The sequence below is a fragment of the Crocodylus siamensis genome, chromosome 1 (assembly GCF_052110815.1).
Source record: "Crocodylus siamensis isolate JL-2025a chromosome 1, ASM5211081v1, whole genome shotgun sequence".
Lineage (NCBI taxonomy): Eukaryota > Metazoa > Chordata > Crocodylia > Crocodylidae > Crocodylus > Crocodylus siamensis.
In genome coordinates this window covers 57,112,559-57,126,274 of record NC_143395.1, presented here as the reverse complement: position 1 = coordinate 57,126,274, position 13,716 = coordinate 57,112,559, and the positions used below count along the sequence as shown (strand labels likewise).

Here is a 13,716-nt window from a genome sequence, read left to right as displayed (position 1 = left end):
GGCTACCTTGAAAAGTGGAGAAATGCCAAGCAACCTTAATGTACTAAAAGTTCTGCTCCAGACTAGCACTGACTGATGCCATGACACAATTGCAATATATAGAATTAGATTAGAAAGGAGCTTCTCTAGGGTCAGCACATGCAGGATGTGCTGTTCCCAAACCATCCCAAGCAAATGCTTATCTATCCTCTTCTTGAAAACTCTCATTGAAGGAAATTCCCCAGCTTCCCTAGGCAGCTGTTTCCATTGTCCTACTGCTCTTTCATTTAGGAAGTGAACTAATCAGACATGCTGCTATTTAAATGCACTGGCACATGTCATGCCCATGTGGCAAGGGCAAATAATGTTTTATTCCATCTTCCTTATAGCAGCCTTCCAAATATTTTAGAATTGCTCATGTTCCCTCTCAATCTCCTTTTCTCCAAAGAAAATATACCTACTGTCTTAAACCTTTTCTTGTATGACTTGCTTTCCTTTGTCCCTTGTCTCTGGATTGTCTCATTTCTCTAGATCTTTCTTAAAATGTGGCACCAAAAGTGAACACAGGACTCTAGCAGAGGCCTACCCAGCCTTGAGTGGAGTAGTACTATTCAGTTAAGACTTGCATACAGTGCTTCTGTTAGTGCAACTCCAAACTTCACAAACTTCATTCCCCCTCCTTTTTTGCTTTCTTGTAGCTCTGGAACCTCTTTTCCCTTGCTGCTGGGGAAGGGGATGGTGAACAGCAGCAGAAGTCTTCCCCTGGGACTCTGAAGCTGCATGTAATCAGGGGCTTCGGACAGACCCCACATTGACCAGCTGAAGAGCTCATAGAGTTCCCTGTGACAAGTTGGTAAGCTCAGAATCATGGCAAGGGAGATCATGGCATACCCTGTTAGGCTATGTGGCATACACACAATGAGCTCTCTTTACTGCTGAATGAGATAGGTCCACACTCCTGTTGCCAGGATACTGGCTCTGCCTATGCTGCTTGGAGTACAGGCATACCTCGGAGATATTGCAGGTTTGGTTCCAGACCACCGCAATAAAGCGAATATTGCAATAAAGTGAGTCACACGAATTTTTTGGTTTCCCAGTGCATATAAAAGTTATGTTTACACTATACTGTAGTCTATTAAGTGTGCAATAGCATTATGTCTAAAAAAACAATGTACATACCTTAATTAAAAAACACTTTATTGCTAAAAAATGCGAAGTGAGCAAATGCTGTTGGAAAAATGGCGCCGATAGACATGCTCGAGGCAGGGTTGCCACAAACCTTCAATTTCTAAAAAACCGCAATATCTGCGAAGCACAATAAAGCAAAGCGCAATAAAACGAGGTATGCCTGTATACTGATATAAACTACTAATTCAGTACAGAGGTACCATCAGTACAGAGGATGATCAGGACATTATTCAGAAAGAACTGGATGAACTAAAAAACTTGAGTCATAGAAATGCAATGAAATGCAATAGTGCAGACTGTAAGGTCAGGCACTTGGGACTAATAACAAAGGGTGCCTGTAGACGTGCGGGACAACTTCTCCAACAGGCTGTAATTATAGCATGTTGGAGAATATTTGATTCATTGATTTTGCTGCAGCATGCTAATTAGTACACTCCAGCAGCCACAGCATCTCATGTATTCAGCGTCCATGCACTTCAAAATGACAACAGGGACACTTTAAGTAAAGCTTGTTTGACAAGCTTTAGTTAAAGTGCCTCTGCTGCCATTTTAAAGCCCACAGATGCTGAGTACACGAGATGCTGGGGGCACTTTAATTAGAGCAGATCCGGAGAACCACTCTAATTAAAGCTCCCCCCCCCACATGTAAAGACTTCCAAAAGTTTCTGTTATAGTCTCCCACTCAATGGTTAGAAATAAATTAAGAAGAGAAGGGATTGACGTGTATTTTTTGATCACACAATGGCTGTAAGCTGTCAGTGTGATGCAGCTGTGAAAAAAAGCACATTTGTAATCCCAGGATAGGTTGATCAAGGAGGGGAGGGAAATAATGTCATTGTAAAAAGGCACTGGAAAGACCTTACCTTAATGCTACCTACACTTCTAGTTATGCTTTTTCAAAGAAAGATTGATTCACAGCAGAGCAGGTGCAAAGACAGGTGGATGGCCAAGAAAAGAGAGCACCTATCTTTCAGGAGTCTAGAAGAGCCCTATTTGTTGTGATGATTCAGCCAGGACATAGCTAACTAGGCCTACAGTAGGTCACTAGGAGTGATCTGGGTTCGGGGCACGAGCTACCGAGCTGGGAGGGGAGATCCAAGAGACACAGTCTGAGATGTAAGCTGAGGTCAGGAGCCAGGTGTTAAAGAACTGCTGCCCAGTCCTAAGAAAGACCTCAGGTCAAGGTCAAGGAAGCCCAGCCACATCAGCATGCCAGAGAGAGCAGGGCCAATATGGGTTTAGGGGAGATCCAAGGTGAAGGGGCATGAAAGCAAAAGGCAAGGTGGGAGCCAGAAAACCAGACAGCAGGGACCACAAGGCTTGCTGGGACAGGCTGTGGTACTGAAGGCTGCAGGTGTGCTGCAGGGAACCGGGGCAGTCACACGAGCCAGGGATCAGGCAGGCGCTTGGCCCAGCCCAGGTGCCTGATCAGCAGCCCCGACGCTGGGTTTGCCCTAGCAACGAGCGAGGGTGGGGAGGAGGCCGGGTGTCGCCCTGGACCTGCGAAGGAGGCAAGCCCGGGCAGGGGGTGGGGGCGACCCGATCTGCTTTCAATGGCAGAACCAGCTCGGCACAAGAAGGGCCGGGGCCGGGGCCGGGGCCGGCCGGCAGGCAGGCAAGCGAGGAGGCCCCACCGCAGGCCCCTCCCGCCTGCAGAAATGCGCCTGCCGCTCCCTCCCCCCCGCATTTATATTCCAGGGCCGCCCGGCTCCAGCTGCTGCCCAGCACATCTGGCCACAGCTGGCTGCGCTCCGCGCGGGGCGGAGCAGGCAGGGCAGGGCCGCAGCTGCCCATTGGCTCCCCCGCGCGGGACTCTCTGCGCTGCCGGGCCTCTCATTGGCTGGGTTCACCCCTTTCTGTGGCGCTCATTGGAAGAGCGGCCTGGAATCCCCCCGGCGTGTCCCGAGTCCCGCGCCCCGCGCCGGGGCCGGTAGCGCCGCGGGGACAAAGACCCCGGCGCGGGGAGGGGCCGGCCCGCGGGGAAGGACAATGCCGCCGGGGCCGGCGCTCCCCACCCCCGCCCACGCCCAGCCCTAGTCCCGCCCCGTCCCGGGCCCGCCCCTGTCCCGGCGGCGCCGGGAAGTGGCCGCTCCTCGCCCGGCCGCGGCTGCGGGGCCCGCCGCAAACTTTCCGCGGGGCCGGGGGCAGCTCCGCCCGCACGTGCCCCGCGCGCTCTCCTGGCGGGTCGCCCCCGCCGTGTCCGAGCCTGGAGTAGGCGGCGCGCGGGACGGGAGCGGCTGCAGGTGCAGCGGCAGGTACCTCCCCATCCCCGGCTCGCGCGCGCTCCCCCGGCCCACACCTGCGGGCCCCCGGGTGCTGCCGCCCCACCGCCGCGGCACGGGCACGGGCACGGGCACGGGGGAGGCGTCCGCGACCCCCTCCTTCTGACACGGCGGAAGGGGCTGAAAGCAACTTTTCTCCCAGTCCGTTTCCCCGCGCTCCGGCAGAGGGAAGGGCGCCCTGAGCAGCCGCCTCGCACCCGGCGCCGAAAGCCTCCCGCCCGCGGGCCCTGGCACTTCGGGTCCCGGGGGCCCGCGCTCGTCCCTCAGGCCGGCCCTGTGGAAAGACGTTTCCTAAAACCTGGGGGGGGGGTTATTTTTGGGGGGAGGGTTGTTTTGGGCTTTTGTTTTTGTCTTGTTTTTTTAGATAAGGAGCTAGCCATTCGTCTGTCGGCCTCGTTTTGATGCTGTTACCCCCATATGATTGGGGAGGGGCGAGGTTTGCTCTTCAAGCCACTCTCTTGTCTCTGCTCCCTTTCCCCTCACCCATAAAATCCTTTAATAGTTCTTGACTTACACTGAAGGTCTTTCAGATGATAGCATTTATTCACATGAGACTTGTAGGTACCATGGGAGCGTTCGGAGATCTTAATCAGGATTTGGGTCACATTTCATGAGGTATTGGACTAAGATAAAGGCCTGCTTTTAAAAAAAAAAATGTAATTAGTGGGGTTTTTTTCTTTCTGCGTGTTCAATTTCAGATATTTTTAAAGGGGCCTGATATTTTAAAAAGTGTTTAAAAATAAAAAAGTCTTCTGTTGGGTCCCTCTTCTAACGTGCCTCCTCCAATTGATGCCCAAAGATGTAAAGGCAAATATATTTGATCTCGTAAAATAACTTTTTTGACAATTTAACTTGGCAGAAATTTAGCAGTGTCCTGTCCCCATACTTTGCACCCAAAATTTAGTAGTGTCCTCTCCTGTAAGTTGCACTCAGCTGTCATGGTTGGTTATGCACCAAAACTTCTTATGTTGTAAACTTCTAGGCTTTCAAACTGCAAAATTAACTTCCCCCCCCTCCCCCCCCCCAGGGCTGGAATGAAATGAAAAAGTGTCTTGGTGTACTTGATTAAACACAGCTAATAAAAGACAGCTTAGGAGTACTAAAGCCAACAATGTAAATACTAATTAATCTCCTATAGAAAATAATGGTTACGTATCCTGTATGTGCATACACAAATCTAGGGTGTATAGAATTTTAATATAAAACTGGCATTACTGATTTAGAAGGTGCCATTACACATTGACCAAACTTAAGAAGAATATCTCTTTAAAATGTGTTGACATTTAATTGACCTTTGAAAGTTCATTCTGTTAATCATACTCAAAAGCGCTAAAGCTATGGTTGACTGATCTGGTGTTCTTACATTCAGTCGTGCTCAGCATATAAATTCTACAACATAATTGCTACTTATTGAGCAAGAGTTTCTTTTCTTCCCTGAAAATGAGAAAGTTTTACTTTGCCTCGGGTTAGATGCTTGTTGTAGAGTTTTGAATAAAATGCTTTCCTGTCATTAGTTTGTGTTGGGTGTGGCCTCTAGTTAGACAAAAAAAAAATCATTAAACTGTACTTTTCTTTCTCCTGGAGCTTGAAATGGACAAAGGTAATCCTGAAGAGTACTTCTGTCCAGTATAAGTCAAACTGAAGAGCTTCAACACTTGATGCTTTTGCTTCTGTAGGCTCTCTTAAATTTTGGTCATTTTAATACTTGCATTCTGGAGGAAGAGGGTGAGGGCAGACATGGGAGTCATTAAAAACCTTACTCTCGGACTGTAGTCTTCCTCAGTAATCAAATGCCTGACTTAAAATGTATTTTACCTGTATTTTGATGGCTCTTTGCAGTGCTGTTTGATTAAAAAAAAATAGTGTTGATACTTTGAGTAACTACTGCTAGGGGCACAGCTAGTGAAGGATTAGATTGAGTGTTGATTTCTACAACACCTGTGTTTTGAAGCTCAGAGGTAAAAGTGAAGGTATTATTTCTGCTTGGTACTCGAGTATTTTTGGTGAGATGTGCTCATATTGATTTTTACTTTTTTCTTTATGAGAAAGAAGTACTAACCATTAAATGATGGATTATGGAACTGAGTACCTGTAATTCCTAGTAGACCCTCAGCCCTTAGACACTACTGTTGAAAGATGATAAATGGCCACTGCTTGTATGCAGGCAGACCCCTATTGATTTCACTGGGGCTGTGTTTTGATGCATCTCCATAGGCACAAGGGAGTTTGTATACATGCATGTCCAAGGGCAGGGGCCTTTTCATACTGAGGAGAAGGTGCGTGGGTGGGTGTGTGTGCACAGCTGACAGAATAAATGCAGAATATCTCAAGCAACTTAGAGCTGGATTCACAAAGGGATGTTAGTGTTGCCATGCTTCACTGGAGTCCTCAGTGCTGAGTTAGGCACGAAGGCTCTATTCAGTGTGTTGTAGGCTTGAAGGGCATTTGTGGAAGGATGCTGAGATCCTTGGAGGTCAGTGAGCTAGGTGTAGATCTGTCTAAGCCAATAAAAACTGCTGAGGAGTTGGACCTAAAACCTACTCCTCAAAAGGACTTGTGTGTCTAACTCTGGACTAGATGTAGGTGTCAACCTTTGCACAGATTTCTTGGCCCTGAATTCTTTTATGTAGAAATAGCTATAACTTAGCTTAAGGCACTAATTGCTTAGCGATTTCAACACTAGAATGGGCAGGATTTTGGTAGGGATGTGAAACCAGGTCTATCTTATCAGGAGAGTGTTCTATCTACCCGAATTTTGGCTATGTTGAGGTGAGGATCTGCTAGTCCCTCCTGTTAAAGCTGTTCTGCTGTGGGTCTTACTGAAAGGACAGCTCAGTTACCTGTGCTCTGAAATTACCTGCTGGATTGCTCCCCAACATGGAGCTCGGTAAGGGAATGTAAGGCTTATTGCTTTCAAAACTTGAGTGGTAGTGTTGCTGTCATTGGTGCAAGTTGGGGTGCCTTGGAAACTTTTGGCACCTAAAGAACAGCGTGGCCCCTGAGCAGACATTCGAAGGCTCTCATTGGTGCTGTCTTGATATATTTTAGTACCTACATTCTTTTGTGGATCTGGTACTTGGTCAAAACACACTGACGTCCCAAGGAAGGGTGAGCTGAGATACTTTCTCTGTGCTATAGCTCAGGAGTAGGCAACACCCAGTACAGGTGCCACAGCCTGGCACACAAAGGCATTTTCCTTGGCATATGCACCTCGGGGAAGATGGCAGGGAAGGGGTTGGGACTGCACTGCCACAACAAGAATTCAGCCCCTTGTGGCTCCCCCACCGTCTGCCCTGGCACACCAACATCTTACAAGTCAAGGTAGCTGGTGTTTTTGACACTCTGTCCAAAAATGTTGCCAACCCCTGCTATAGCTGTAGTATTTATCTTCCTTTTGAGGTATAGCCTGGGAGTCCAGATATATCTAAGAAGGATGATTTATGAAGTCTTTACTCTGAAATTGATGAGCACCTTGCCTGAGTAAGGATTATAGTATTATTTAGGCGAAACATGGAAAACTCATTCTTAATTTCTGCTTAAAAATCTGATAGTTAAGCAGGCAGCTCACGTAAATGTGCCAATGTAATAGGAGCTTTCATCATTGCACATACAGCTTTTTTAAAAGCACATATTTTAGTAGCCTCTGTTAAGCAATGATATTTGGTGTGAAACTAATGAATCCTTCCTAAGATTTGAAGAAGTGGTTTCTTTTTCTGTGTTCTGACTTTAGGTCAATAGTAAGATGGATTTAATGTTCTTCCATAGAAATACTTTTAGCTATACCACCTGCTGCTTAAGAAAACAGAATGATTATATAGTCCTAATCAATTTTAGAAAGCACAGGTACTCAAGATAAAACACTTGTAATTTCTCTGTTACCACTTACAGTGTTTTAGCGAACTTTGCCTGTATCTGTATTACAGTTTTTAAAAGTTTGTCTTGCAATATGTTACTTGCTCAAGGTGAGCCTTGGGTATATCCATAGTGTGACATGCTTGACACAATACAAAGGTGATGGGGAACTATTAATTCCTTTTTAAAGTAAATGCTGGTATTGTATTACTGTTTTTCAATTACATAAATATGGTTACAGTTATTTGTGGAACCTCAACTTTTAAAATATTCTCTTGGATTTTAAATCCTATTTTTAAATAACCAGGGCCTTTTAGGAGGCTTTTTATAATTATTGTTACTTTTAAGTAATATGTAGTTTAAATCTGTTGTGTTAGTCAAAAATACTGGAGCATAATCTGCAGGAGACTTCCTTCAGTAACAGCTGTATTAGAAAAACTACATGAAAAGAAGGAGGGGGTTCTTGACCCCCCCCCCCCCCCACTCACAGGGCCATTGTTTCTCGCATTCAACAGCAAAACACAATTCTTGCACCTTCCCTCCTAATTCCTCAACAAGTAACTAAAAGATCTAAAATGTCACTGTTTAAGATGCTTATTGAGCTTTCAGAGTGGAAAGAAAATTCTTCAAAATCAGGACAGCTTTAAGTGCTGTAGCTCCTGGTGCCTCCCAAGTTAGCATTACGGGAAAGGGTGGGGGAGGAAGAGAGAAATTAAGTGAGATAATGCCAATCTCTAATGATTGGAGAAGGAAATTGTGATATTTGAAATTTGGCTTGACTCTTGTCCCTTACAGCTCAGTTTAAAGCTTTGGGCACCAGCTATGGTACAGGAACTACTTTGTAGACAGTGAGGGAGTAAGCTGGCCTCCTGATACAGCCAACCCTTTCCTCCTAATGTGATTAGTCAAAAATGATAAACCACGTTTTTATGATTGAGATATTTGTCTTTTAACTTGTGGGTATTTTTACTTTTAAAAAAAATGTATCCCCTTGACTGGATTATATCTTTCTGTACTTCTGGAAAAGCAGTAGGAGGTAACATTTTACCCTGATACAATTACTGATTAATAGAAACTTAAAGGTACAATATTAACAGGATTTCAGGGCATGACCCTGGAAATCTAATGTCAACATTTTCATTGCGAAGTCACACTATTTAATTGCTAGATATGAGAACAGGTATTTTGCCAGCTTAAAAGTGGTGTTCAGTCTGCTTCCGGTGCCTGTAATAGCTAAGAAAGGGGAGCCCTTCATTAGTCAACAGAGTATGAGAGTTCAAACATGTCTAGTCTGTGGTACATATTTTGCTCCTTACGTTTTCAAAGCTTAGTGACACCTAGAATCACTGTGACAGCTTGTTCAAAGACAGAAACGTTTCTCTGACAATGTTGTTCAAAATATGGTGATTTGCAGGTTTGCTTAATGCGAGTTAAGGTTGTTTGTTCCCATCAAGCGCACAAATGCAAAATGTATACAAAAGAGCTTTGTTGCCAAGTCAGTGTTATGCCCAAGTTTCTTAACATGTCTGGCAGAAACCTCTGAAAAGATTTTTATAGAAAAGTAGTAACTGTCTTGTACATTACACAACTTCATCGGGAGAGATTTTTTATTTATTTATTTATTTTTTAGATTAAGGGTTAGATTAAAAAGGACCTTGAAGTTATAAGAAATATCACAGGATCTGTGAAATCTCAAAAGAGCTCCTAGGACCTCTGTTTTGAAAGACCTACACTAACATTTGTCTGCCAAAAATTCCAAATTCTTGTCAGTTTCAGTGCTGCTCATTGGTATATGGAAAAGGTTCTGATACTAGCCGGTCGTTTTTTTTAAATGCGGAGCTGTTCTTGGCTGCAGGAGCTCTGGGTGATAGAGAATATGGGCATGCAAGTCAAAAGACGGGCAAAATTTAGTCATGTAAGTTCAAAAGAGCAGTTTGCAGACACTTGCTTAGGTTCCTGAAAGTGCCCGGGACAGGGGCAGGCAGTTACCTCGGGTGGAGGGCCACTTCCCAAGTTTTGGCTAGCCATCGAGGGCCATGAGGGTAGTCCCGCTCCTTGGCATGTGCCCTGCCCCCGGTTGCCATCTTGGGACCAGAAGTCCCACTCCCTAACCTTTGTGGGTGGGTGGGCAAGTATGGGTGTGTGGGGTATGGGGGGGTTGTGTGCAGGGGTGGATAGGCATGGGGTGTGTGGGGTGGGGGAGCGTGTGGGGTGTGTATGGGTATGGGGCTTGTGGGGGGCTGTGATTGTGGGGGGAGGGTGGCTGGGGAGAGTTGTGGCAAGAGTGGAGGGGGAGGGTTTGTTCACAGCCCCCACCCCCCTTGGTGGAGGCTAAGGGTGGGGCATGGGCTGGCAGGAGCTCTATGGAGCTGGGCTGGGCTGTGCCAGAAGGGAGAAGGGGAGGCCAGCCTGGCTACCTAGAGCCCCTTCCAGCCTGGGCCCCCACAGGTGCCTGCCCCAGCACAATAGCATAGGCCCCATGCTCCCACCTTGCTGCTACTACTGCTCCCCACTGCCACTCTAGTACCACATGGTTCCTGGCTGCAGCACTGGGACTGCAGGAGCCAGCCTTGCTTGGCCTGGCCTGATCCTGACAATTGGAATGATTGCTTGTGGTCTTCCCCTGCTTCCCTCTCCCCTTGCTTATCTGAATTTCCCTCTCCAGTGCAGGGAGGCAGGAACAGCTGCAGGGTCCCAGGCTAGAAGCCTGTGCTAGGCTTCTAGCTGGGAGTAAGGCGGGGCTGGGCCTTCTTGCTGCTGCAGCTGCTTATTTCTGCTGCCGGCTCTCCCTGGGCCCTATTGCTGCTGGCTCCTGTCATCTTTGATAGGCAGCCAGGGCAGATAAATATTAATTTTCTAAATATTTTAGGGCCCATGCAGGCTGGATAGAATGGCCAGGCAGGCTGGATCTGGCCCACAGGCCATATTTTGACCATCCCTAGCCTAGGAGTATACCGTTCTGGGCAGTGGGCATGTGGGGGAATTTTGCTGTCCAGTGTTTAGTGCTTAAGGTTATTTGGGATTGCTGAATTAGGCATCCCCATCCCTAAGTCTGGTAGGGTTATTCAGAACATGCCTAACAGTGGTTCACAGCCTTGAGTTCAATGCCAATTTTATTGAACAAAATCCTGGTAAATAACTGTAATGGTGGTGCCCAGCTTTTGCACAGTTTCTTGGTGATAGGAGACCTTGCCCATGAAGTGGGATTCAATTTGCTACTGCACAACTTGCCTTGCTTTTCTGAGGATGCTCAGAAAGGATCTGCTCCAGTCACTTATGCTCTTTTGTGACCCTCTTCTTCCTGTAAAGCACATCAGTGCTGTGTAGGTCCCAAAATGTTTGTCATAGAAAAACCATGATGATACCGACTGCTGAGCAGAGGCAGAAGTGGAGGAGGAAGAGGATGACTTTACCCTTTAGCCCAGTAGTCTAGTGGTTTCTCAGGAAGTAAGAGACCCCAGGCTTGAAGTCCCCTTCACATACATGGGATTTGAACCTGTATGTCCTTCTCCAACACCGTTGCTCAGGAAGATCACTCTCCACTCTACCTGCTGAAGATGCCCTACTAGGCAGAAGGGGGAAGACCAGTGAGTCCAAAAAAACCCCAAAACAAGTGAGGTATCAGTTCTGGCCCTGCCCCTAATAAAGCAAAAACTGTCCCACTGTAGTCTGTCCTCTTTATCCACTGACTATTAAATACAAAATGTAGAAACACCCTTGGGGCGGAACCCAAAGCACATACTCATCCAGGAGTGTTGAAAATATGGCTCAGGAGTTCTGTGGAGTGTAGCTTTGGAAATAAGCTCTCACCTACTCTTTAGTCTTGGTTTTGGCAAATTTGCCAGTTCTCAGGACAGCATAAAAATGGCTCTCACTTCACCCAAGGACACGCTTTGTAGAAGAAATACAAGTTTGCCTAGAAAAAGCTTTTGTTCTTGATGGTTAGAAATATTTTATGTGGTCTAAGAAGGGTTCAGTAGATTCTCCAAAACTGATGATTTTAAAAATCAAAAATAAATGTTTTAAGGGTATGCTGTAGTTCAAACAAAAATTAGCTCAGGGAAGTTCTATACATAAGGCCAGACCTGATGATCACTGTGGTTTCTTTAGGCTGTTTAGTGCAGAAATATATAACTAAAGATACTGAAAGTGAGTGTTTGGATAGCAACTGTTATTACCATTAGGTCAGTCTGATTCTGCCTAGCTGGCCACTGGAGTCAAAGTTTTCACTACTTGTGTTTTAACTGTCTGTAGCAGTGTTCAGTCTTAATTATCGCCAGCTAAGTTTGGGGAGCCAGGTTCTAATAAACACTGTCAACCATGAGCCATTTTCCTAGTGTAATTTTCCAAATTTTAGAACAATGACGTGACAGTTGCTCACCCATTACAGAGAGCTGTTTTCCTTGGAACTTGTTTGCAGGAGCTGAAATTAAACATCTTTATTTGAGGCTGGTTGATCTGAAACACTCAACTACCGTAATTAAAGAATCTATTCAGTTAACTTCTTCTAATGTATGATACAGTTTGTACCTTGAATATTTTCCTGGGCCAGGTACAGACGCTACACTTTTATCAATATAAGCGACTGGAAACCGGTTTATACCCGTAACAGGTTTGGTGTACGTAGACTGGCTTAAAAATGTAGTGGAACCTGGTCTAAGATTTGCCCCCCCCATCCTCTTCTCCCAACAAAGGGTGAATGTGTATTCTGTTTGCTACCAGTGTAAACTTTACCACTGACAGAAAAATGCATAACTCGGATTAATTCTGCCTTGGGCTTTTTGAATGTCTGTACCTAGCCTTAACGGCTAAAGGGAGTGGTGTCCCTTGGGTGAGTGTTGGGCGTTTACATAATTTATGTTGGGAGCTTACATAAGAATTTGGCTCCAGCAAATTTGTTGATTCCCCTCACTTTCTCCAACTTAGTTCAAGCAGAGGACTTCTTTTTTTAAGGCTCAATAGTTTTGATCTTCCTGTTTAATAAAAGCTAAAAATTGTAAGACCATCTGGGTTGGGGCCTGAGATGAGGAACTAAGGGCAAGATATTATTCCCCCTATTGTGCACCAAATCCTTTTCCACCATGCTAGAGACCTTACAAACTGTTGATACAAAAGTGAGTGGGTCATCCTCCTCTTTGGCACTTTTTGTGTCTTGGTTTTAAGAGTAATGTAACAGCATGTTACAAAGATATACAAGTTAATAGATTTTTTTCAGGGACTTGAGCAGGGTGGCGTTAGAATCACACTTAGGCACCTAATAGGTGAAGTAGTATCTGTTACCTACAGCACACAAAAGTTAGGAAGAAGACATTTTTGGATTAAACCAGATAAATTGTAATTAGCAGATTGATTTGCAAGGTGCCTGAAAATTACCCTTCATGTATAGTTTAGGTTTCTGTTTTAATATTCCTGTTAATATCAATATCAGGTTAATTTACTTTTTCCACGTTGCCTGTGTTTCACCTACATCTGGGAGAGGGGAAAATTAGAGGCATTTTAACTGCATAACTAACAGTTGAATTGAAGTGAGAATTAAAATTTGAGCAAGGGTTTTGTATGTCTTCTCCCCAAGAAACCTTTAGCCTTGCCATTCTGCACCCCTTTTAGCAGGTTGCTCATTTAATTTTGTTTGATAGTCTGTGAAGTAACAACCTAAATGAGTTTATGGTCTAATGTTTCATATAATCGTTCTAGATATAATCACAAGAAGTCTTCATAAATTTATACTGTCTCAAAAATGTATCTTGGCCTTTTTAAGGAAAGTAAAATAGTGTGTTGCTACTGACGCAGTGTCCTTCATTTAAGGAATCCAAATAACTAACATTTGTGTTTCTAATTGTTCTTAAAATTGTAGATATTAGTTTTAATAAACGTACATATTAAAGGCTAATTTTCAATTTTGTCAGGTATAATTGAACTACACTTTCTTCCTGCTATATTGATTTTTATATCTAATTTTGAATTTAGCGTATTGCTTTTTTGTGTTGTATATTCAGTTATTTCCCTTGTACAGATTTTGTTTTACAAGTTGTGAGATGCAAGAGTGGGAACGTGACTTTTGACTTTCAGAAGTGTGAACAGAGGAGAGATTTTCTTAACCCTCGTTTCGCTGTGAGGCCTTTATACATAGGGCTCTTAAATACTTTTTTTTGAGCCCTCTGAAGTTGAACACTTTTATGAGAATTCCATAAAGTTAGTCTTGGTAGCTCTGCTAAGTAAAGGGAGAGCCAGTCTCTCTCCTCTGGAGTGGTATATGAATGCCAAGTGCTAAGAATTCCTGGAATGTAGAATTGCACAGCACTGATAAAGTTTGCTTTGTTTCCTTAGTGACTTGACCCATTGAGAAAAAGTGGTTCCCTAGGAAGCTTTAATAGCTCAAAGTTGGTAGTGAATAAAGGGAAAGGCCCCAACATAA

The 13,716-nt window shown here is 44.9% G+C and overlaps 1 protein-coding gene across 1 annotated transcript in view; it reads left to right on the top strand.

The window, feature by feature from the left end:
* Positions 1–1,908: 1,908 nt before the first annotated feature.
* LOC149872815 (uncharacterized) overlaps positions 1,909–13,716 on the top strand; it is a 126,083-nt gene continuing 114,275 nt past the window's right edge. Inside the window, exons 1-2 of the mRNA XM_090057074.1 lie at positions 1,909–1,914; positions 3,102–3,422. Of these exons, the coding sequence (XP_089913200.1) occupies positions 1,909–1,914; positions 3,102–3,422 (327 nt within the window). The remainder of the gene's footprint in view (positions 1,915–3,101; positions 3,423–13,716) is intronic.